The 23,649-nt window shown below is 43.2% G+C and overlaps 1 protein-coding gene across 2 annotated transcripts in view; it reads right to left on the bottom strand.

Moving 5' to 3' along the window:
* DRAM1 (DNA damage regulated autophagy modulator 1) overlaps positions 1-23,649 on the bottom strand; it is a 105,603-nt gene that overhangs the window by 70,071 nt on the left and 11,883 nt on the right. For both annotated transcript variants that reach the window (XM_070410914.1, XM_070410913.1), the window contains exons 2-5: positions 17,934-18,001; positions 14,453-14,595; positions 9,083-9,260; positions 2,705-2,763 (exon numbers count right to left, since the gene is read on the bottom strand). In XM_070410914.1, coding sequence (XP_070267015.1) covers positions 2,705-2,763; positions 9,083-9,260; positions 14,453-14,595; positions 17,934-18,001 — 448 coding nt within the window. The remainder of the gene's footprint in view (positions 1-2,704; positions 2,764-9,082; positions 9,261-14,452; positions 14,596-17,933; positions 18,002-23,649) is intronic.

The following is a 23,649-nucleotide window of genomic DNA, read 5'->3' as shown; positions in this document are numbered from 1 at the left end:
GCACCCCAGTGGGGACCCCCACCCTGATCTAGGACACCCTTCAGGGCAAACCAGCCAGCCCCCACCCGTGCACCAGGCCTCTGTCCTATATAGTAAAAGGGTAATATGCCTCCCAGCACCAGGATCAACGTGACAGGGGGCAGCGCCCAAACCCCCTGATCGCCCTGTGGCTCTGTGTGTGACAGGGTGCGGCGCCCCAACCCCCTGATTGGCCGTGCTCTGTGTGTGACACGGTAAAGCCATAACCTCTCCATCGGCCCTGCCCTGAGTGTGACAGTGGCAGCGCCCCAACCCCCTGATCGGCCCTGCTCTGTGGGTGATAGAGGGTGGCGCCCCAACCCCCCTCCACGGGCCTTGCTCTGTGTGTAACGGGGGAGAGCCATTGTCCCTGCCCTGAGTGTGACAGGGTGCAGCGCCCCAACCTCCTGATCTGCACTGCTCTGTGTGTGACAGGGGGCGGTGCCCCAACTCCCCTGATCGGCCCTACTCTGTGAGTGACAGGGGGGAGCTCCTCAACCCCCTGATCTGCCCTGCTCTGTGCATGACGGGGGGAGCTCCTCAACCCCCTGATCGGCCTTGCTCTGTGCGTGACAGGGTACAGAGCCCCAACCCCCCTGATGGGCCCTGCTCTGTGAGTGACAGGGGGCAACACCCCAACCCCCTGATCGGCCCTGCTCTGTGAGTGACAGGGGGCAGCACCCCAACCCCCTGATTGGCCCTGCTCTGTGCGTGACAGGGGGTGGCGCCGCAACCTCCCCATCGACCCTGCCTTGAGTGTGACAGGGGGCGGTGCCCAAACCCCCCAATCGGCCCTACCCTGAGCGTGACTGAGGGTGGCATCGCAACCTCCCAATCTGCCTTGCTCTGTGCATGACAGGGGGCAGCACCCCAACTCCCCAATCAGCCCTGCTCTGAGCCTGACCAGGGGCTGCACCTAGGGATTGGGCCTGCCCTCTGCCACCCGGGAGCAGGCCTAAGCCAGCAGGTCGTTATCTCCCAAGTGGTCCCAGATTGCGAGAGGTCACAGGCCGGGCTGGGGGACCCCCGCCCCCGAGTGCACAAATTATTGTGCACCGGGCCTCTAGTCTATATATATAAAAGCCTAAGTGACCATTTGACCTTTCGACCAGTAGCTGTGATGCCCACTGACCACCAGGGGGCAGACACTCAACACACAGGCATGGAAACATGGAATAGACTGATGAATCTCAGAGGGGAGGGTGGAGAGGGAGGAGGAAGGTGGGAAGAGATTAACCAAATATCTTACATGCATACTAGAGGCCTGGTGCACAGATTCGTGCATCAGTGGGAACCCTCAGCCTGGCCTGCAGGAATTGGGCTGAAACCAGCAGTACAACATCCCCTGAGGGGTCCCAGATTGCTAGAGGGCACAGGCCAGGCCGAGGGACCCCACCCATGCATGAATCCATGCACCGGGCCTCTAGTATTTATTTATAAAATTTTTCTGAATCATTCTCTTCCTCAACATCTTCAGACATCCCTTGTCTCCTGCAGGCTCCCATTGTATGCCAGAATCCTCCTCTGACTACACTCTCCCCTATAGCCTTCATCATCTCATTTCTCCTCTCCCTCTCACCTCCAAATGTTCATGGACAGCTGAATAATGGAAAGACTCCTCTCACCATTTTTTTAACCTCCTGCAATTGGCTTTTAACTCCAGCATTCTTAACGGAAACTGCATTTTGGATAACATCAGTAACTCCACCTCCCCTTGAAAAAACGTTCCTAAAAGAGACCAAAAAAACAAACACCCACTCCTGCTATTCTTTCACCAACTCTTCTCTCCAGGGTGTCATTCATTCTCCATATGGCATTGAGATGAACCTCCACTCTAAGTATCTAATGGCACAAGTCCATCTCAAATCTGAACATTCAGTCCTGGGTGTTGTGATCTTTGGTCTGGAAATCTCACTCTACCCTATGCTCTGATGGCTCTCAATCCCACCAGAGGTCCAGTCCCATGTGTCCAACTAGACATTTTCCTTGATGTTTTACTACAGCCCCAGACTCAACAATTCTAAAAACAAACCCATCCCCGTCCCCCATGAAATAATCTATCCTCCTAGGGATCTTCTCTCTCTCTGTCACGGGAACAAATTCTCTGGTTTGTCCAAGAAGTCCTCTTTGATTCATCATGTTCTTTCATTCTCATGTTAGTCACGTGCCAGTGCTCATCAAATATTTTCCCCCTATTACTCCCAATCAGTCTCGGCTGATCTTGATTTGAAATCTGAACTGCCTTCTCTGTCATCCTAAATCTGGGCTCCCTCCTCTTCAATCCATTCCAGGCATTTCTTCTAACTAATCCTCATCCAATAATATTCTTTCAATTTACTTCCCTCAGAGGGAAGGGGGAGTGGTGGGAAGAGATTACTCAAAGATCTTTTGCATTACCTATGCACACAGATAATAAGGTGATGAAGGCCTGAAGCAAGGTGATACTCCCAACAATAAAGATTTTTTTTTTAATTTCGAAAATAATCCCAGGAACCATTTGGGATTACTCCAATAGCTAATTACGACCCATGAATTGCCAAATAGTTGGACAGTAAGTTACTTACTTCATATTTTGCAACTTGTTCTAAGAAATGGCAGTGATCCTTTCTTTCTAAGAAGGCTTCACACAGCCACAGTCTCATACCACCAGTCTTGACACTCATATTGAAAATGAATTGAATTTTACCTTTTCTTGGGGATTCCACTCCAGCTTGGTTATGGAAATCAGTGAAGCACAGGTAATCACTAAAAAAAGAAGAGTGTTAAGGAAAGTACTGAAGAAAATAGGTCCTTTAATGTTAAGACTAGATTATTCTTCAACAAAACAACAAGAAAACCCACCTCTTGGGAAAACATATTTGCCAACGTCATATCTGATAAGGGCTTAATCTCCAAAATTTATAGGGAACTCATACAACTTAACAAAAAGAAGATAAACAATCCAATCAAAAAATGGGCAAAGGATCTAAATAGACACCTTTCAAAAGAGGACATTCAGAAAGCCAAGAGACATATGAAAACATGCTCAAAGTCACTAATCATCCGAGAGATGCAAATCAAAACATCAATGAGGTACCATCTCACACCTGTCAGAATGGCCATCATCAACAAATCAACAAACGACAAGTGCTGGAGAGGATGTGGAGAAAAAGGAACACTTGTGCACTGCTGGTGGGAATGCAGACTGGTGCAGCCACTATGGAAGGCAGTATGGAGGTTCCTCAAAAAATTGGAAATGGAACTCCCATTTGACCCTGTGATCCCACTACTAGGAATATATCCCAAGAAACCAGAAACACCTATCAGAAAGGATATATGTAACCAGATGTTCATAGCAGCACAATTCACCATAGCTAAGATCTGGAAACAGCCTAAGTGCCCATCAGTAGATGAATGGATTAGAAAACAGTGGTACATCTACACGATGGAATACTATGCTGCTGTTAAAAAGAAGGAACTCCTACCATTTGCAACATCATGGATGGAACTGGAGAGCATTATGCTAAGTGAAATAAGCCAGTCAATGAAGGAAAAATACCACATGATCTCACTCATTCATGGATAATAAAGACCATTACAAACTTTTGAACAATAATAGATACAGAGGCAGAGCTGCCTCAAACTGATTGTCAAACTGCAGTGGGAAGGCCAGAGAGAGTTGGGGGGCAGGAGGGAGGGGACTAAGAGATCAACCGAAGGACTTGTATGCATGCATATAAGCATAACTAATGGACATAAGACACTGGGGGTAAGGGAGGGTAGGGGTTTGTCAAGGGCGGGGGGGAAAAAAGGACACTTATGTAATACCCTTTGTAATACTTTAAGCGAAAAATAAAAAAAAAATAAAAAAAAAAGACTAGATTATTCTTCTAGTAGTATAATTACACAGTGTTAAACATGTTTTACCTCACACCCATTAGGTTGTGAAAACAAGTGTTGGTGCAGATGTGGAGAAGTTGGAACCCTTGTGCACTGTTGGTGGGAATGTAAAATGGGGCAGCCACTGTGGAAAACAGTACAGAGGTTTCTCAAAAAATTAAAAATAGAATTACCATATGACGCAGCAATTCCACTTTGGGGTATACACCCCAAATAACTGAAAGTAGAGTTTCAAAGAGATATTTGTACAGCCATGTTCATGGCAGCATTACTCATAATAGCTAAATGTTGGAAGCAACCCAAGTGTCCGTTGACAGATGAATGGATAAACAAAATGTGCTATATACATACAATGGAATATTATTCAAGAAGGACATTCTGCAATATGCTACAATGTAGATAAACCTTGAAGACATTAAGCTAAGTGGAATAAGCCCATTAGAAAACATAAGTACAATATGATTCCACTTTTATGAGGTACTTAAGTAGTCAAAATCATAAAGACAGTAGAACAGCGGTTTCAAATCCTGGGGAAAGGGGACAATAGGGAATTATTGTTTAACTAGAGACCCGGTACATGACATTCATGCACTGGGGGAGGGAGGGAGGGAGGGCGGGTGGGTCCCTCAGCTCAGCCTGCACCCTCTTGCTGTCCAGGACCCCTCAGGGGGTGTCTGCTTGCCAGGGATCGGGCCTAAGTCGGCAGTCAGACATCCCTCTAGCAGTTCGGGACCCCTCGCTCCTTACCGCCCGCCTACAGTGGAGGCGGGAGAGGCTCCTGCCACTGCTGCACTTGCCAGCTGTGAGCCCAGCTTCTGGCTGAACAGAGCTCCCCCTGTGGGAGTGCACTGACCACCAGGGGGCAGCTCCTGCATTGAGCGTCTGCCCCCTGGTGGTCAGTGTGCATCATAGCGACTAGTAGTTCTGCTTTGCATATTAGGGTTTTATTATATAGGATAAGTGTAGATTTTGTTTTACAAGTTGAAAAAATTATGGAATGGATGGTGGTGATGGTTACACAACTATGTTATTTAATGCCACTGAACTATACTTAAAAAGTGGTCAAGATGCCCAGCTGGCATATCTCAGTAGCTGAGCATCAACCAATGAACCAGGAGGTCACAGTTCAATTCCTGGTCAGGGCACTTGCCCACATTGTGGGCTAACCCCAGTAGGAGGCATGCAGGTGGCAGCTGATCAATGATTCTCTCTCATCATTGATGTTGCTCTCTCTCTCCCTCTCTCATCCTCTCTGAAATCAATTAAAATATATTTTAAAAATCGAAGAGATATGTCCTACACCTGACCTTGAGGCCAGCCTAATAATGCCCAGGCACTGAGTCCATTGCCCTCCATGGACAGCAAGGTCTGCACAAAGGCAGTGACATCCATTTGATTGAACTTTGAAGGCAAAAGAGAAAGAGAATTGAGATGCTCTAAAAAAAAAAAGTTAAAAATTCAAAGTGTTGCCTCGATGCCAAGTTTAGAGCCTCCTCTAAATTCGGGGTCAGCATCTCCTCTCCCTACCCACAACCCCCATAGTTTGCAATGCCGAACACTTCTCCATTTTTTAAAATAAAGCATAGCAGATTCTCCGACCCTTTTATGACCATACTTCTGTTTCTAATAGTTTTAAAGCCTCTTAATTCTTTCGTGTATTTGTTTTTTTAGTTCTGGGCACCTGGTACCATGCTGCCGGGGGGGAAAGAAAGAGGTGGGGGAAACCCTGGCTAAATGGATTTGGTCTCAACTCCCAGAAACCTCACAGTCTTGTCAAAGGAAGCCCAGGGCTGTGCCATATGAGAGACAAGAACAAAGCACTGTGATGAGGCAGAGGAAAAAGTATTAATTCAGAGTGGAATGGGGTTTGAGGTGTCAGGGATGCCTTCCCTGAGTTGAACTTACTCTAAGTTATGAAGTTTGAGGAGCCCTCTAGAGCAGAGCTGTCCCACAGAAACACAACGCCAGCCACATGTGTAATGTTAAATTTTCTACTGTAGTAGGCAGTTAGACAGGCATGAGCAGACTAGGAGCCATAGGCCAGGTATGGAATGTCACCGGGGCGGAAATCCCAGGGTACCTAGCAACCAGCAAAACTAGGAAAACAGGGACCTTACCCCAGGGTGACCTTTCCTCCCTTATCGAGCCTTTCATGTCTCACTAATCATGAGGCAGACCACCCCCACCCTCCCCTTAGAGGAGGAACAAGGGGGGTGGAGAATAGTGTCATATGACTCTTTGCACAACCACTTCTTAAGCATTAAGTCCTCTGGACAATGAGGTTCTGGCACATATCAAATGATTTTGGAAGTACAACCTCAGGTGTGTTAACCACAGAGACAGAGTTTTGGTTAAACTGGAGATAATATCTAGGACTCAGCTCCAGGCCCAGAAAAGCAGTAAGGCCAGGAGGGGCAATGCATGGCTGACATTAGGACCAGCTTTGATGGCTACTGACCCCCTGCCCTGGCACCTATCAACCATGACCCTGAAAGGACACACCTGGAAAAGCTGATGAATATTCTATTGAGATCCTCCCTAGGACCTCCCTTAAGAGCCCTGCCTTTAAAGAGGGGATAAAAACCCTTGGATGGAGGACCCAACTCTCTCTTTCTCCCTCTTATCCAGCCTCCCTCCCTCTCTCTCTCTCTTTCTTGAGCCTATCAGGGCCTTTCCCCACCCCCTTCTATCCCCAGTGCATGCTCTCTGGGGAACACATCCGAGCCTTTCCCCCTCTCCTTCCCCAAGGTGCATTCTCTCTGCCTTTGTTTTTCCTAAGCTCCAAGGGCCCTTCTTTTGCCTCTTAACTTGTTTCCTGAGCCCACGCAGCCCAGCTGGCTCACTTCTTCCACTTCTACCTCTGTGACTTTCTAAATAAACTTCTGCTTGTATTTAAGTCTTGGCCCTGAATTCTTTATTAGCCATAACTCAAGTACTAAGGTTGCTAAACTGAGGTCCATCTGCCAGTAACATTCTGGCGTTGTTTCTCAGCTAACAGCAACACTTTAAGAAAACCAAAAAACAACAAATGAAATTTAATTTTAATGACATAGCTCCTTGAACACAATAGATAAAAATATTACCAGTTCAACATGTAATAGTACAAATAATTATTAAAGAGATATTTTACTTTTTTTTTTAAGTCTTTGAAGTTCACACCATAACCTGTCTCAACACAGACTAGCCACATTTCAAGTGCACAATAGCTACACGTGGCCTGTGGCTACCACATTGGCCAGAAAGACAAGGTGGAGGGGGTGGTACTCAGCCAGGAGAAGGGCAGGGGGCAAAAGCAGAGGACAGGAAACAGCCCAGTCTTGGGGAATCTCAGAGCACATGTCTCAAGCAAGGGAACCTGGACCTTGTGTTGTTATTTTGTGAAGGTTACACTGTAGAAGCCGGTGCAAGACAGAGTTTACCAGGAAGGGCCTAGAAGCCTAACTCTAATGTGCCTCAGTTTCCTCAGTAGTTAAATGAGGCCATTTCACAGAAATACTACCGTAAAGAGAAACAAAGGCATTTTAAAGATGCTTTGCAATTCTTGTAAGTGAATATAAATACCATGCTAATGTTTAATGCCAAAGACTTTTCTATTTGGAAGAATTTGTTTGAGGTAAGGTGATACAGGGACATACCCTGCTTCTGTGTGGGGCTGCAATCCCTTGGCATGGCTAAGAACTTCTAGAAACAGGAACTCATAGTATTTGAAACTCTGAGGCCTGAAATGCTTATTGTGCTAAAACTCTCTCTGATTTTAATATTTAGAGATCTGTCTCCAGAGTTAAAAGCAAGGGAAGGTTTCAGGCTAAAGGTCTGAAGGAAATGTATTTGAAGAGAAAGCATGAATGTCTTCAATCCATAAACAGGACAAGAAAACTGAGAAGGAACTATCTTGGGAACCAGGGTATATATTTTGTCGTTAAATTTCTCAATACTACTAGTAAGATTTGTTTCCTCTGTGCTTACAAATTTTGTAATTAAAAATTTCCTTCCCCAAAATGAAAACAAAACCAACCCCAAGACCATGCGCAGACTTCGCATTTTGTATAGCTTCTATCTCAAAAGACCAACGCAGAGCTTAATATCAGAAGCACATGGTATACTGCCACCCAAGCTTGCCCACTTTATACCACAGGCCAACCCAAACGAACAACATGGCTAACAGAATAGTTCCCATTTTCCTGTAACATAATCACCCTTTTTCATGACTCTGCAGCTTTCTCCGATAGGAGTGCAGATGGTATTTCAAAAGATGGGAAATATTCCACCCCGTGGAGACCACAGGTTTTTTATGTTCTTTGTTTAATGCCGAGAAAGAGAGAGAGAGAGCGTGCTTTCATTTCCTCTAAATCAGAACATACAAATGTGATAGATACATTCTTTTCTTTTCACGTTGAATTACAAAATGAGATAAAATTTTGAAAATAAAATCAGTAGTAAAAAGAAAAGGCTACCTGTACTTTAATTGACTTAGAAATAAATAATATAGAGCTTTTAAAAACCTCTTAATGTGGATGAGTAAATGAAAACATCGAATTGCCTAGAGCAGCGGTTCTCAACCTGTGGGTCGAGACCCCTTTGGGGGTCAAACGACCCTTTCACAGGGGTCGCCTAAGACCATCGGAAAACACATATATAATTACATATCGTTTTTGTGATGAATCACTATGCTTTAATTATGTTCAATTTGTAACAATGCAATTGGGGGTCACCACAACATGAGGAACTGTATTAAAGGGTCGTGGCATTAGGAAGGTTGAGAACCACTGGCCTAGAGGCATTGAGAAAGAAGAGTCTGAGCTCCTAGGACTTCACAGAGCTATTCCTTTAAGTACAATGTCAATATTTGATGTCTTTTCTTTAGCCAAGTACTCCAAAGAAAAATAAATATTTTATATGGCTGTTAAAACTGACCCTGCTGGAAGGAAAGTAAACAGAAACTGATGTTTCCCGACATTTTCCCAGCCTCCTTTCATACCATTTTTTTCCCTCAGCATTGTTTTTATCTAACCTGACCAAGTTGAGACATATTCTCAATGATTTACACTTTTCTTCCAATGGTTCTTCTGAAGTATATGGAAACCTGGCCGTTAACCTTTGCTTTTTTCATGCTTTCTATTGCTGGGGGGGCAGGTAGGGGAAGGTGTCAAGCTCGTAAGGACACTAATGGATGTGAAAAGGATACTGGGGATGACAGCTGCGCAGGAAATGAAAGAGATGGTCATCCTTACGCGGCAGGTGGAGAGGGTGTTCCACTGGGGACATGACTTGTAGGAGATGATGGATTGCAGGAGTGTGTACACCACACCGCAGACAAAGGCCAGAAGGGCACCACCATCATGGACCACAGGGACCGCTAACTCCTAGGGAGAAAGACACATGTATGAGTTATTCCAAGTGGGTCTGTCCACGCCGTGATCTGAGCACTCCCTCCTCTGGGCTATTGGAAGCCATCCATTGTCACAGATGACCCCAAATCGAAAGGATGGTCCTTGCTGGTTTGGCTCAGGGGCTTGTGGACTGAAGGGTCCGGGGTTTGATGCCCAATCAGGGCACATGCCTGGGTTGCAGGCTCGAGCCCCAGTGTGGGGCCTGCAGGAAGCAGTCAATCAATGATTCTCTCTTATCAGTGATGTTTCTCTCTCCCCCTCTCCCTTCCTCTCTGAAATCAATAAAAATATACTTTTTAAAAAGAAAGAAAATGTGGCTGCTTGCACAAGATTACCAAGAGAAAAGCCTTCCCCCACAATGAAGTAAATGTTCTACAGCAAGCTTGGGCATGAGGGATGAGGACAGAGTGACGTCTACCTTCGAGGGGCAAAGTGGGGTATGGTGAGCTGTGGAGTCTGGCTAACCTGAGTAAAAAAATCTTGACTCCACCACTGGGCTTTCGGACCTTAGCTTAAAACCTCAATTTCTGATTTGTCAAATGGGTGTATTCATGTCTGCCTTGCAGGTCTGCAATGCAACTTATTTGATAAACTGCATACAAAATTATGCAAAAGTGCCAAGGGTGCTTGGGGTTGTTAAGCTCCCTGCTCCCCACTAATCTCTATTTGTCCCTCCCAAGCTACCCCAAATCTAAAAAACTGCTCTTGCAATGCTAAGACAACTTCAAATCAAGTCCCTGGCCCCCAGTCATTTCAACAAGAAGGCAGCCCCTATATCCAGTCTAGGCAGAAAAGCCTGGTGTTACCCCAAATGTGGTCATAGGGAGCCATCATAAAGCTCACTTTAAGCTCCTTTCAAATGTTCAATGGCCACCTACCTTCCAGCATAACAATGACATTTAGATTGAATGACTGAGTCCCTACTTGAACTTATAATTTTGAGTTTTGCAAAGGGGCAGGTTAAAGTATTGTCCACGAAAGCCTGATTTTGGCCACAACTCATTGTCCACATCTATTTTCCAGACTTTTCTTTGTTTCCAGACTTTTCTTTGACCACCCAGGTTTCCATATTCCCACTGTGTTCTTCATCCAGACTGTTCACAAAAAAAAACATACTGCATCGACCTATGAACCAGGAGGTCACGGTTCAATTCCCAATCAGGGCACATGCCCGGGTTGTGGGCTCAATCCCTAGTGGGGGGCATGTGGGGAGAACCAATCAGTGATTCTCTGTCATCATTGAATCTCTCTCTTCCTTACTCTCTGAAATCAATAAAAATAAATTTAAATAAAGTTTACAAAATAAAAATAAAAGGTAAAAACTTTTCAGTTATATATAATGTTCAGCATGGTGACTATATTGAATAAAGGTGTATGTATTTCCAAAAGCTGCTAAGGAAATAATTTTTTTTTTCAGAGAGAGTAAATCTTAAAAATGCTCCTCACAAGAAAAAAGTAACTATAAGAGGTGATAAATGTTAACTAAACTTACTGTTTAATCATTTCACAATATATACATATATCGAATCACTATATTATATATCTTGCACTAATACAATGTAATATGTCAATGGTATCTCAATAAAACTAGGGAGAAAGCAATATTAAACCAAAAAAAAAAAGTAAAAAGAAAAATTAAGAAAAAAAAAGTCTTTTTCACTCCTTGAATGTTAGTTAGGCACATTTGGTCAAGGGAAAATAAACAAAAAGCAAGGCATCTACTGCTGAGTCATTTCCAGGAATAATCTTCTGAGAATCCTGGTTCTTTCCACTCCACTTTTTTTTCCACGCTAAGTCAACATTCTGAATTTACGTACTTTTTCCCTCCCACCAGCACTGTCAGGGGACTTGCTTCCTCAGCCTGGCCCACATCAACACTCCTTTAGGATCTTAATCTGCAAACTGCACAGGCCCCACGTTAACCCTGACAGTTCCAGATCACAGAACTGTATTTGGCCTGTGGAGCACAAACTCTCTTATCAAAAATGCCTTTTGAAGGGAAATGATTCTTAGATCGGACGTGAATCTTGGACTGAGGATAAGATGAGCACCTGGTGCCCTTTTGACATCTCTTTTGCAAAACTCTCTGGTTAATTGAAAACTGAGTAAAAAGAGAGGAAACTAGGATATTGAGAGTGTTCAACCTTAGAAAACATGACTTTTCAAAAAGGAAACTTCTCGAGGAAAAGTATAGCAGAGGCAGAAACTGGTGAGGACATACCTAAACGTAGCCATCCCACCCACCAGTCCAGGAAAGGGAGCTATCTGTGAACTTCTGATAAACACAATATACTTCCTGCTCAGGAAAATCCCACCAGAACCAAGGCTCTCTCCTGCCCTCACATCTCTCCTTCTTCTCAAGGTAACAGATCAAGTTGGTTTGCTCATGGCCTGCCAAAATGAATTACAGGATGTCAAACAAGGAAGTTGTCAAGATGGGAACAATGACAAGGCAAACACTTTGCTTTCAGGAAAGTTACCGATTATATTTCTGGGTTTTGATAAAATTTAATCTCGTCATGGAAGCCTTTAAGAGAACCAAGAGTCCAATTATCTAACCATCTAAGTTTTCTTCCAAAAGTCTGCCCTTTGTGGTTTAAAAATTAGCAGGTGTATCACTAACGATGTTGAGTGATTTGGAGAATAAAGTAATTAGGATATCAGACAGTGCCTACTATCCCTTGCTGAACAACTCCTATCCACACCTACTAGACAAAGGATATCATTCTAGGTGTCCCCCTCCCCTTTTTTCGTCATGCTTTCTGATGCTGCAACTCTGTGAATCATGACATGCTTTTTTCTCCCAGAGGTAACCTCATTGTAACATTGCGGTTACCTCTTTCCCACAGGTTCAGGACAGACTGCTTCAATGCAAGGGCCACTTCTACTGTTCCTACTCCTATGATCTTGGGTAAGTATTCACCTCTCTGGGCCTCCACTTCTCCATTGAGAATGAGGAAAATTATACTACCTATCTTCGAAGGTTGTCATTAGAATTGTATGAGTTAGAGCAGTGAATGCTGTCATAAGTATGTCACATAGAAAATTTCCAGTACATATTATGAGAAACAAAATGAATATGGTCATAAAACATAAGGAAATGTCACAGAGTCTCTACCATTTGGGAAATGTCATGGGCAACCGTGCATTGCAGCACAGAGTATCTGATTTCTCCACAGGGGAACGACAGGAGAAGGAAGTGAGCTCTCACTCTTCCCCCTCACCTCTCTCTCTCTCTATCTATCTCTCTACACCAGCTATTTTCAACTGGCGTGCTGTGACAGAATTTTTAAAACATGCAATACCTGTCTATTTAGCCAGGGGCACTGACTTCTTTTCTGTTAGATTGTAAAATTTAAAAAAAATTTACCAACCAACACAATGATAGCCATCCAATGTGAATGAATCAAAAGTATACCTATATTTTTTTTATCAGATTGGCAAAAAGAATTTAGTAATTAATTTGTGCGCCATGAGATGAAAAAGGTTGAAAATCACTGCTCTATACCATAGAGACCTAGTCTTTCCTCTAATAATCAAGGAACTCTAGGGCACTGCTGGTGGGAATGCAGACTGATACAGCCACTATGGAAAACAGTGTGGAGTTTCCTCAAAAAATTAAAAATGGAACTGCCATTTGACCCAGTGATCCCACTCCTAGAATGTATCCTGAGAAGCCTGAAACACCAATCAGAAAGAATGTATGCACCCCTATGTTGATAGCAGCATTACTTACAATAGCTAAGATCAAGTGCCCATCAGTAGATGAGTGGATAAAAAAGCTGTAGCACATTTACTCAAAGGAATACTATGCAGCTCTCAAAGAGAAGAATCTCTTAACTGTTGAGACAGTATGGAGAGACCTGGACAGTATTATGCTGAGTGAAATAAGCCAGTCAGAGAAAGACAAGTATCACATGATCTCACTCATATGTGGAATCTAATGAACAAAATAATATGACATGGAAGCATGCAACAGCATGAGGATTCTCAGAAGGAAGAGGTCAACCAAAACTTTTATATGCATGTATGCATAACCCATGGACATGGACAATAGTGGGGAGAAAGCCTGGGGAGAGGAAGGAAGTGGAGAGGAGGGGGTCAATGGGTGAAAAAAAAAGAGGACATCTGTAACGCTTTCAACAATAAAGATACATTTAAAAATAACACATTAAAAATAATCATAATAATAAATATAGTTAAATTAAATTAAAGGAGTACCCCCTGGCTGAACAAAAAGTTGTCCTACAGTAACTTCCTTTCTGCTGTCACAGGAGACAACAGTGATGGAGAGAGCAGGACCACCCTAGTGTTAGCCTGTAATGATGAACCCATGATGACATAATGACCCCCAAGTACAGACCACTGGCTACCATACATTATCTCACCCAATCCTTGCAATAATTCTAGGAGCTGGGTACTATTATAATTAGTACTAATTTAAACACAACAAATGTTTTTAAAATATTAAACATTGTCTCCGTAGCTAAGTAGGTCCCATGTTTTCTTGAAAGAGATCTCAGAATGAATAGGAATCCACAAATTAGAAAAAACGAGTAGAGTGTTTTCTGAACACCTGACACCATAAGATAAGATCGAGCAGATTCCTCAGTAGTCGTCATGTAAGTTAATTGGCTCTAGCTGGGCTACATTTTGGCTCGGCAACTATTTAGCTAAGGAACCCTGAGCAAATTATTTCACTTCCAGGCACCTATAGCCTATTCTGGCAAAGGAAGAGATCAGGTGCCACTGTTTGACTTTAACACCAGAGGTTCAAACCGTAAAAACAGTAAACACACACACACACACATACTCATACACAAATGTTTTCACACTTAGTGAAGTCATCACAGTGGCTGAAGTCATTCTCCCAACACATCAACCACATCACTGAGAACACGGAGCATTGTAAAGCCTACAGCTGCACTCGAAGCACTCTCTCTCTGTCTCATAATCATGCACACATACCCCCCCTCACTCCCAAACACCAGATGGGACTGTGTTTTAAATGGTATTTGTTTCTAAAAAGCAAATTAACCCATTTTAATAAACACATCGACTATTTGATAGCTATACTGGCACAAGCTTGACTCTTGTATTCTTGCTTCTCTCTTCGGGACTCACAAACTCCATCACCCCCAAATCCAAAAAACTTCAGGCCATACCTGAAAATTGGCAACAATGCCCATTCCGATGCATCCCACCAATCCCAGAACTAAGGACACCAGGTTAAAGACAGGAGTGCTGAAGTAGCTGGTCTGATTCTGCTTTTCCACTATTTTGTATCTTGTGTACATCGTGGCTGCACCTGAGAAAGAAAGGTACAGTAGTGAATTTTTTTTTTATTTGACTGTTTTAAAGGAAAAACACAGAAACGGCTTCATATTGCTTTTTTTAAAGTTTGTATTTTCACTTTCCTAATTGCAATAGTCTCCCGATATGCCCACCCCTGTCCTTGCTCACCCCATCTTGCTCTCCCCGCAGTGTGGTGGGGACACACACACACACGCCTTCTTGGCTGTTCTTCTTTTCACATAAACGCTATTGTGCACATATTGTTCTGTGACTTGCTTTTTTTTTTTTTTCACTTAAAAATGTGCCATGGAGATCTTGCCATGTCAGTACAAATAGGTCTATCTCATCATGTTTAGGGGTCCCATCTTGGTATATAGTGAGATGCCACATTTATTTCATTCACCTCCTAATGACAGATTTCGACATTGTTTCTGTGTATTTCCTATTCCAAGCAATGTTCAATGAACATCCTTGTCTTTGGCAAACTTTCAGTGCTTCTGAAAGACAAATTCCTTGAAGTGATATTACTGGGTCAAAAAACTGTGCCTAAAATGCCAAGAAGTATCTCAAAATTGTTCCGAGACTGTAGCAATTTATACTTCCAGAGCAAAGCTTGAAAGCAATTCTGTATGCCTGTGCCTTTTTAATGACTGCCAATCTAATAAATGAAAAATAGCCACCTGTTGGTTTACTTTGCATTTCTCTGATCATTAGTGAGATTAAGCAAATTTCAGTATGCCTACTGTCATTTGCATGTCTTCTTATGAAAATTGCATGTTTACAATGCTTTTGTATTTTCTCTTGAGTTGATCTATTCATTTTTTAAAAAATATATATTTTTAATTTCAGAGAGGAAGGGAGAGGGAGAGATAGAAACATCAATAATGAGAGAGAATCATTGATCGGCTTCCTTCTGCACACCCCCTACTGGGGCCTGAGCCCACAACCCGGGCATGTGACCTGACTGGGAATCAAACCGTGACCTTCTGGTTCATAGGTCGACTCTCAACCACAGAGCCACACCAGCTGTGTGGACTATTCATTTTTAATTTGTAGCTGCTTTTTATACATTATGTACATTAGTCTATTGTCTGCTCTTATAAATATTACAAGTTTTCTTCTGCTTCTGTGTTTGTCTTTAATTCTGTTTCTTGTATCTCTTATCACTCAGAAGTTTTCATTTTCTATCTACTCAAAAATGTCAATTTGATGATTAAAGAACTAATCACAAGCCTGTCACATAGTAGGCACTTAGTCAAGGAATGCTGAATAAATGGATAGCTATCAAAATTTTAGATCTTTTTTCCCTTTAATTCAATAAATTTATCTTATAGAGAAACTCATATATATATATATATATATTATGCAAAGATATGTTAAAAGGATATTAATTTTAGCATTTTAAATTCCAAAATCAGAAATAGCCTAAGTATTTAACAAAGGGGACTAACTAAATAAATTATAATACATCCATGAGTTCAAGATCATGCATGTGTTAAAAGAATAAAGTAGCTCTCTATGTATTGAAATAGTGTAATGGCCATAATATGTGTGCTGAATTTTAAAAACATGCCTGACCAGCGTGGCTCAGTGGTTGAGCGTCAACCTATGAACTAGAAGGTCACAATTCGATTCCCAGTCAGGGCACATGCCCGGGTTACAGGCTCAGTCCTGGTATGGGGCAGCTGATCAATGATTCTCTCTCATCATTGATGTTTCTATCTTTCCCTCTCCCTTCCTCTCTGAAATCAATAAAAATATATTTAAAAAAATAAAAACAAGCTAAAAGCTAATCATTTACCATAAACTTTTAAACAAAGACATTCGTGTCAAATTCTGCCTTGCCTAAAAGCAAACATCATATTTATCGCTGCTGACAAAATAACCTGTCTTTTTAATTGGTACTCTGGGCAAGGATGGTGTAAGAGAGCACTCGGATTGATGGGCTGTGTCTATCTCCCCTTGCTCACCTCCAAAACCTTGGGTGGGGAAGACCACAAATGGTTGACGGGGTGAAACTTTCTCTCTGCCAAGGATAAAACACGTTCCAAAGGTACCAAGTCTCTAAGTAGAGTTTCCAGCACCTCTGTCCCCTCCCACCTGTACTAGTGGAGAGGGACAGAAGTGTCCCTGGCAAACACCTGCTTGTTCTGTAGGGTAGGCGCTTTTAAAAGGACTGAGAGAGAGAGAGCTCTCTATGTTACTTCTGCAGACCAGAATCACTCCCTAGTAGTGAGCTTTTCCGTTATTACATTAATTACTCATGAGAGGGTTGTATCCTATCAACTGCACCTCAGGGGCACTTGTGGGACTGAAAAGGAAAATCATGCCTTAGTTGGAGACAAACTGTCCTGCTTCCCCTCCCCCTTCTCTCTAACAGGTGAGACAACACCTTAGTCAGAGGATCCCAAGCTTTAGGGAGAATCCAGCTCCCCTAAACTGCTGGTTCCCAACGCATGCCCTTGGGCCCCACTCCCAGAGGTGCTGATGGAGTCCATCTGTGGTATAGCCCTGGGACCTGCATTTTAACCAGCACCCCAGCTGCTTTTCATGGAAGCTGCCTTCGGAACATGCTCTGAGAAACATGAGTTTATATATTAGGTGTCTTTGGCTTACACAAATGTATTGTATATAAATCACAATTTTAAAAATCAAATTACATTTAAAATTCATTTCATAATCTCATGGTAAACTGCCAGGAAAGTTGAAGAATAGTTCTATGAGGTCATAAATAACTCTGGAGTTCAAGTCATATTAGTTTTTCAAAGTAGAGCAAAATCCCAGTTGCTTGGACCAATAGAGAGGGACAGGCAAAACAGTTGTACTTTTATTTATTTTTAATTTTTTTTTAAATATATCTTTATTGATTTCAGAGAGGGAGAGAGAGATAGAAACATCAGTGATGAGAGAGAATCATTGATACACTGCCTCTTGCCCGCCCCACACTGGAGGCAGAGCCCACAACCTGAGCATGTGCCCCAACCAGGAATCGAACCGTGCCTCCTGGTTCATAGATTGGTGCTCAATCACCAAGCCACCACGGCCAGGCAAAAAGGTTATACTTTAAAAAAAAAAAATGACACATACGAAGAATGAACCTGATATAAACTATGGACTTTGTGTCAATGTAGGCTCATCAAAAAATTGGTAATGGGGGAGACGGAGCAGGCACTATATGGGATATCTCCACCTTTGGATTAATTTTGCTGTGAGCCTAAAACTGTTCTAAAAATAAAAAGTCTGTTTTAAAATAACAATAAAAAATTATATACACACACTGTCAATAACATATTTTCCTTCACATGGGATTGCGAATTTTTCATTTGTTGATAATAATTTTTGTGTACTTACCAAGAAATGCAGAGAAGTTTATCATGAATCCAAAAATACCACTCTCTGGAGGTGTTGTGCCTGTATCACTGAGAAAGAGAAGAAATACTCAAATTATTACAAAGGAATCCAGTTCAGACCTCTGGATAGGCATGATCTGGCAGGTTTCATGATGTGTTTCTTTGGGGTCTTAAGTCACTTTGAATTGCAAAGATTTGTCCTGATTTTGTTCTAAAGTGCTTTAATTCTGGCTCTAAAAAAATCTAAAATTCTTTTTTTTTCTACCTTTTTTTAAAAATTGTAAAAAACTAAGAAATACTGAAAGTGAATGGTGGTGGTATTTCTGAAATAATCCAGCTCGATAAACTTGATGGATTATGTGTCCATTCTTAGTGAAGAACTGAATGTAACTATTTTGGAGGGGTGGGTATGATGGTTCTAAAATCACATTTAAAATATCTATATCATTGGGATATTAAATACACATAAACACATTATATTTTTTAACAATTTGATTTATGCACAAGTTTACAGTGCTGTAAATATAAGGATGAAAAACTGAGCAATATTATCGATACCTATCATTACTTTATGGAAACAATAGTGTACTTAGGGTGTATAGTAATTGTGATGAATTACTTTAATAAGAAAATTATCTCTATAAAACACTTTTCAGGCGCAGTCTACCAATTCAGTAATTAAATGAGCTGCAAAGTCGTGTTTGGCAGTTGTTTTCTTTTTCCTTTTTTCCAGGTGATTTTGAAGCTAGGGACAGTGACGCAAGAAAGGGCTTAGGATAAAAGAAGCAACAGGAGAGAGCTTCAGCGGGGCTGCTTTGGCTCTCTAGAAACCAATGGGAAAGAAGTGAGTCGAGGTGCGACTGCTGTCAGCTCACTGGAGAGTCAGAGAAAAGGGGGCCTTGGTGACAAGCTCTGGGGGTTAGATCGGGACAAGCTGCTGCTGCCCATTGCTCCCCTGGTTGCAAGTCTTTTGGGAACTGTTAGAGTTTAGGAGATGCACACCTGACAGGGAAGAAAAACATGGACAACAGGTTCTGTTTTCTTTTTATATGTTTTTATTGATTTCAAAGAGAGGAAGAGAGAGAGAGAGAGAGAGAGAGAGAGAGAGAGAGAGAGAGACAGCAGTGATGAGAGAGGATCATTGATCAGCTGCCCCCTGCACATCTCCTGACCAGGAATCGAACTGTGACCTCCTGGTTTGTGGGTCAACACTCAACCACTGAGCCACACCGGCTGGGTGAAAGGTTCTGTTTTCTACTGATCAATACCAAGGTTTGAATTTTTACATTGTCAAGCTGCCCGCGTAAAGCAACAGTTGAAAACTGATGGCAAAAGAGCTCTCAAGATGAAACAACTCGTACCCATCTTGAGTGTCCCCATGTTTTAAAACAGCTCTGAAATTAAGGATTGAAAGACGGCTCACATTGAAGAGACACACTTCAAAGTGTTTGAAGAACTCCACAAGAAGCCTGTGTGTGCGGAAAGCAGAAGCCTTTGTAAACACTCAATATTTGAAGAGTAGAGCTTGCCCTGCAGCTGGCACTCTGGTGTCTGAGCCTTGCCCAAGGCCCAGCCTCACTAGGTCCCAGCCCCTCTGGAGTTTCAGCTCCGCCACCTTCCCATGGTCCCACAGGCCTACAGGGAGCCTGGCTGCTGCTGCTGGACCTGAGGCTATGGGTCTCCTGGGCATCCTCCCATTGAGGAGGAAGACCCAGCCTTCTGGAACCACCACGCAGCCCAGACCCTGGACAGCGCCGAAAAGCTGCAGCCCACCCAGATGGCTGCCAAGAACCTCATTATCTTCTTGGGGGATGGGATGGGGGTGTCCACGGTGACAGCAGCTCGGATCTTAAAGGAACAGATGAATGGCAAGCTAGGACCTGGTATAACCCCTGGCCATGGATCAATTCCCACACATGGCTCCGGCCAAGACATGCAACATGAACAAACACTGCCACAGCCTACCTGTGTGGGGTCAAGACCAACTACCAGACCACTGGTGTGAGTGGGGCAGCCCGATATAACCAGTACAACCAAAACATGGTAATGAGGTCATCTCTGTGATGAACTGGGCCAAGAAAGCCTGGAAGTCAGTGGGGGTGGGAGTTGGGTTGGGAGGCTTGACTTCCCTGTGAGAATGACTTTTCTAGCAAAAGTTAAGCCCAAAGATAGAGCTGTCACTGCCTTCTTCTCATTACTGGTTCCTGTCCCCTCCTCATGCCCACTAAGCACCCTGTTGTGCTCAGAAGGGCATCTACCTCGGGTCACCAAAAGTGAAGATGTGGGAGTGTTCAGTGGTGTCCTCATTTGTGAGCTGGCTGGCGCTGTCCATGGCATCATTGAAACTGATGGTCTCACGCCTGGCCAGTGTGGCCGTCAGCCTATGAACCAGAAGGTTACTGTTGATTCCCGGTCAGGGCATATGCCTGGGTTGCGGGCTCGATCCCAATAAGGGTTGTGCAAGAGGCAGCTGATCAATAATTCTCTCTCATCATTGATGTTTTCTATCTATCTTTCCCTCTTCCTCTCTGAAATTAAAAAAGAAAGGAAGGAAGGAAGGAAGGAAGGAAGGAAGGAAGGAAGGGAGGGAGGGAGGGAGGGAGGGAGGGAGGGAGGGAGGGAGGGAGGGAGGGAGGCATAGAGGGAGAGAGGGAGGGAGGGAGGAAAAGAAACTGATGATCTCAGTCAGTGCCAGGTAAGCTCTGCTCTCATGATGGCCATGGCCGATGTGGGCTCCCCCTTCAGGAACAAGTAGAGGCCACAGGGGTTCAGGCCCAGCAGACTCAGGCTGCCTCTGTCATCTCCATCAGGGTTGGGTCCAGCTTGGGTTTCAGTGGACCTCATACTTCATGTCCCCCGACTGAGAGATCCAAGAGGTGTGTTACAGAGGGATCCTCTGACACCTGAATGAGCACCCTTCGGTTCCACACATACCCGGCACCCTGGTGCTTGGCCTGCCACTCCTGACCCAGGTTCCGTCTGTCCAGCCTGACTCTGCGCTGTCTGGCATCACCAGGGTATTCAAGATCTGTGGTCCCCTTGGGAAATGTATACTTGCAGCCTCCACCCAGGATCGCGTCAATGTCCAGGTTGGAGATGAACTGCGTGGCAATGTCCTGGTAGCCCTTGGTCAGTGCCTGGGCAGGCATGTTGGCATCTGAGTACCAGTTTTGGTTCACCATAGGTGCCTGCTGGCAAAGCATTCTGCACCCCCATTGTGGCTTAGGCAATATGGTTCCAGCCCTGCCCCAGTCCCATCCACCTCCTCACTTGTCATCTTGCAAATGAGCCACTTCCTGAATATTAAAACGGGGCTAGGAACTTATTGTTTATTTGCATGTGGCTTAGCAGCTGTTGAGGGTGTCATGTGTACACAAATAGTTTTTACTGTAAATTGTGCCTAGGAAATTAGTTTTCTTCTATATTTCCTTTGTTTACATTTCTACAAGTTAAGTTCATCCTGGAAAATTCAAAGTTATTTGTTTAACATCCTTCTCCAAACTAATTTATAATGTTAAGCCAGTGCATAATCACTTGATGGGAGCAAGGGAATGAAAACAATACAGAGAAAACATGAATGACACTATAAGCCTGGTCAAATGCTGTTCTTTTAATCATTGGACACATGGGATCCATTACTCCAAAGCCTGCGTCATGGTTTATTAGGGGAGACTGAAATGACAAGATACAAAATTATCTGCATGCCCAGACTGAGGTGTTTTGCTTGGAAGATTAGTCAGGCCTATTGTTTGGCAGATTAATCAGGACTTAGAACCTAAAAACACTTAATACACCACTAGAAAGGGAGACCATTGCTTCCTTTATCTTCACAATAAGTAAATTATTTAAAAGGAGTATGTATGGTAATAAAAGACATTACATTTTATTAGATACTTCCTATAATTAGGACTAACTTTTTGGCAGCTTCACTTGGAGATGATTATTCTAGAGTGGGAGGCACCCTAAAGCCATACCAACTATTTTTAAATATGAAAAGAATTTCCTACTCATCAATGCAAACCATTTGCTCTTTCCTCACACCGTCCACATGCAATTTTCCTTCTATCAATCTGAGTTTCCTCTGGATTTACTCATACAACATTTTGTAAAAATTGTTAAGCACTACCTAAGTGTTGAGAACTGTGCCAGTTGATGGGGCTACAAAGATTAAAAGATAATTTACTATCTTCAAGAAACTTAATATCTAACAAAAAATTCAAGGGCTCGTGGGTCCAACACATAGTTACTGATTGCTTTCTATATTTGCAGGCAATTTTGTAGGCACGATGAATAAGGTTGTAAATGAAACGGAAAAAAGCTGCTCTTCCATGGAACTTATACTCTTATGGGGGGAGAGACAATAAAAATAGTTGCAGAGCGAGGAATAGTGTGAAGAAAAGAAAAGCTGGTTAAGAAGACAGAGGGTGATGGCTGAGTCATCTACTAAGACTGGGTATTCTGGGAAGGGTACTTGAATAGAGATCTGAATGAAGAGGACTATTGGGCCAGGAAAATTAAAAGCAGAGAGAGCAGCAAAGTCAAAGGCCTTCAGGTGGCAACATGTTAGAGGAACTGCAAGGAAGTGGTTGTGTCTGGAGGGAAGTGAGCAAGGACGCATATGTGCGAATGGGGTTCACAGACAGCCCCATGGGTCGTGGTCGTGGTAAGGGCTCTGAATGTTATTCTCAGCATGCTGGGCAGCTGTTGAGGGCTGAGAGCAGGGAAGTGATTACAAAGGTGATGTTTTTAAAGGATGTAATGAAAATATTATAGAGAGGCAAGTGTAGACCAGGGAGACCATTAGGGAGTGCCATCATATTACCTGATGGGGATGGGGTAACCTGACTGAATGATAAATGAGCAAGCTTGAGGCACCACCCTTTATTTTACTTTTTTGCCTCAGAACAGCCATTATGAACTGTTTATTATATCTCTTTAAAGTTTACTAGAGGCCCAATGCACAAAATTGGTGCAAGAGTAGGCCTTCCTTCCCCCAGCTGCTGGCACCAGCTTCCCTCTGGCACCCAGGACCTGGGCTTCCCTCGCAGCCCGGGCTTCATTCAGAAGGTCGTCCAGAAGGATGTCTGGTCTAATTAGCATATTACGCTTTTATTATTATAAATATTACACACAAATCCCAGCACAGAGTCATATATATATATAATGGTACATAAATATATTTCACTGGATTTGAGTAAGAATTTGTAAAGAGATGATAGTGGCTGGGATCAGGGTGGTGATGAAGAGGAAGGTGGTAATTCGTGAAGTTTTTTGAGGGAAGTCGCTAGAAACCCATCCTACTTAGACTACAGCTGCTAATATTAAAAAAGAAAGCCCTAACTGGTTTGGCTCAGTGGATAGAGCTTGCAGACTGAAGGGTCCCAGGTTCGATTCTGGTCAAGGGCATGTACCTTGGTTGCGGGCACATCCCCAGTAGAGGGTGTGCAGGAGGCAGCTAATCGATGTTTCTCTCTCATCGGTGTTTCTAACTCTCTATCCCTCTCCCTTCCTCTCTGTAAAAAATCAATAAAATATATTTTTAAAATAAATAAATAAAGAAAAAGAAAAAGAAAAATCAATGAACACTTCCTCAGTGCTTACACTCAGCCAGGCACATCTCATCTGGCCTTTACATTATAAGGAAAGTCCTTATTATTAGAAGAGTAACTCACTCAAGGTCACACAGATGGTTAATGGGGAAGCCAGGCCATGCATGG

Source organism: Myotis yumanensis, unplaced genomic scaffold (genome assembly GCF_028538775.1).
Source record: "Myotis yumanensis isolate MYYU_CA2020_CCGP unplaced genomic scaffold, mMyoYum1.0.hap1 SCAF_3, whole genome shotgun sequence".
In the NCBI taxonomy this organism is placed as follows: Eukaryota; Metazoa; Chordata; class Mammalia; order Chiroptera; family Vespertilionidae; genus Myotis; species Myotis yumanensis.
This window is presented reverse-complemented; position numbering and strand designations above follow the sequence as displayed.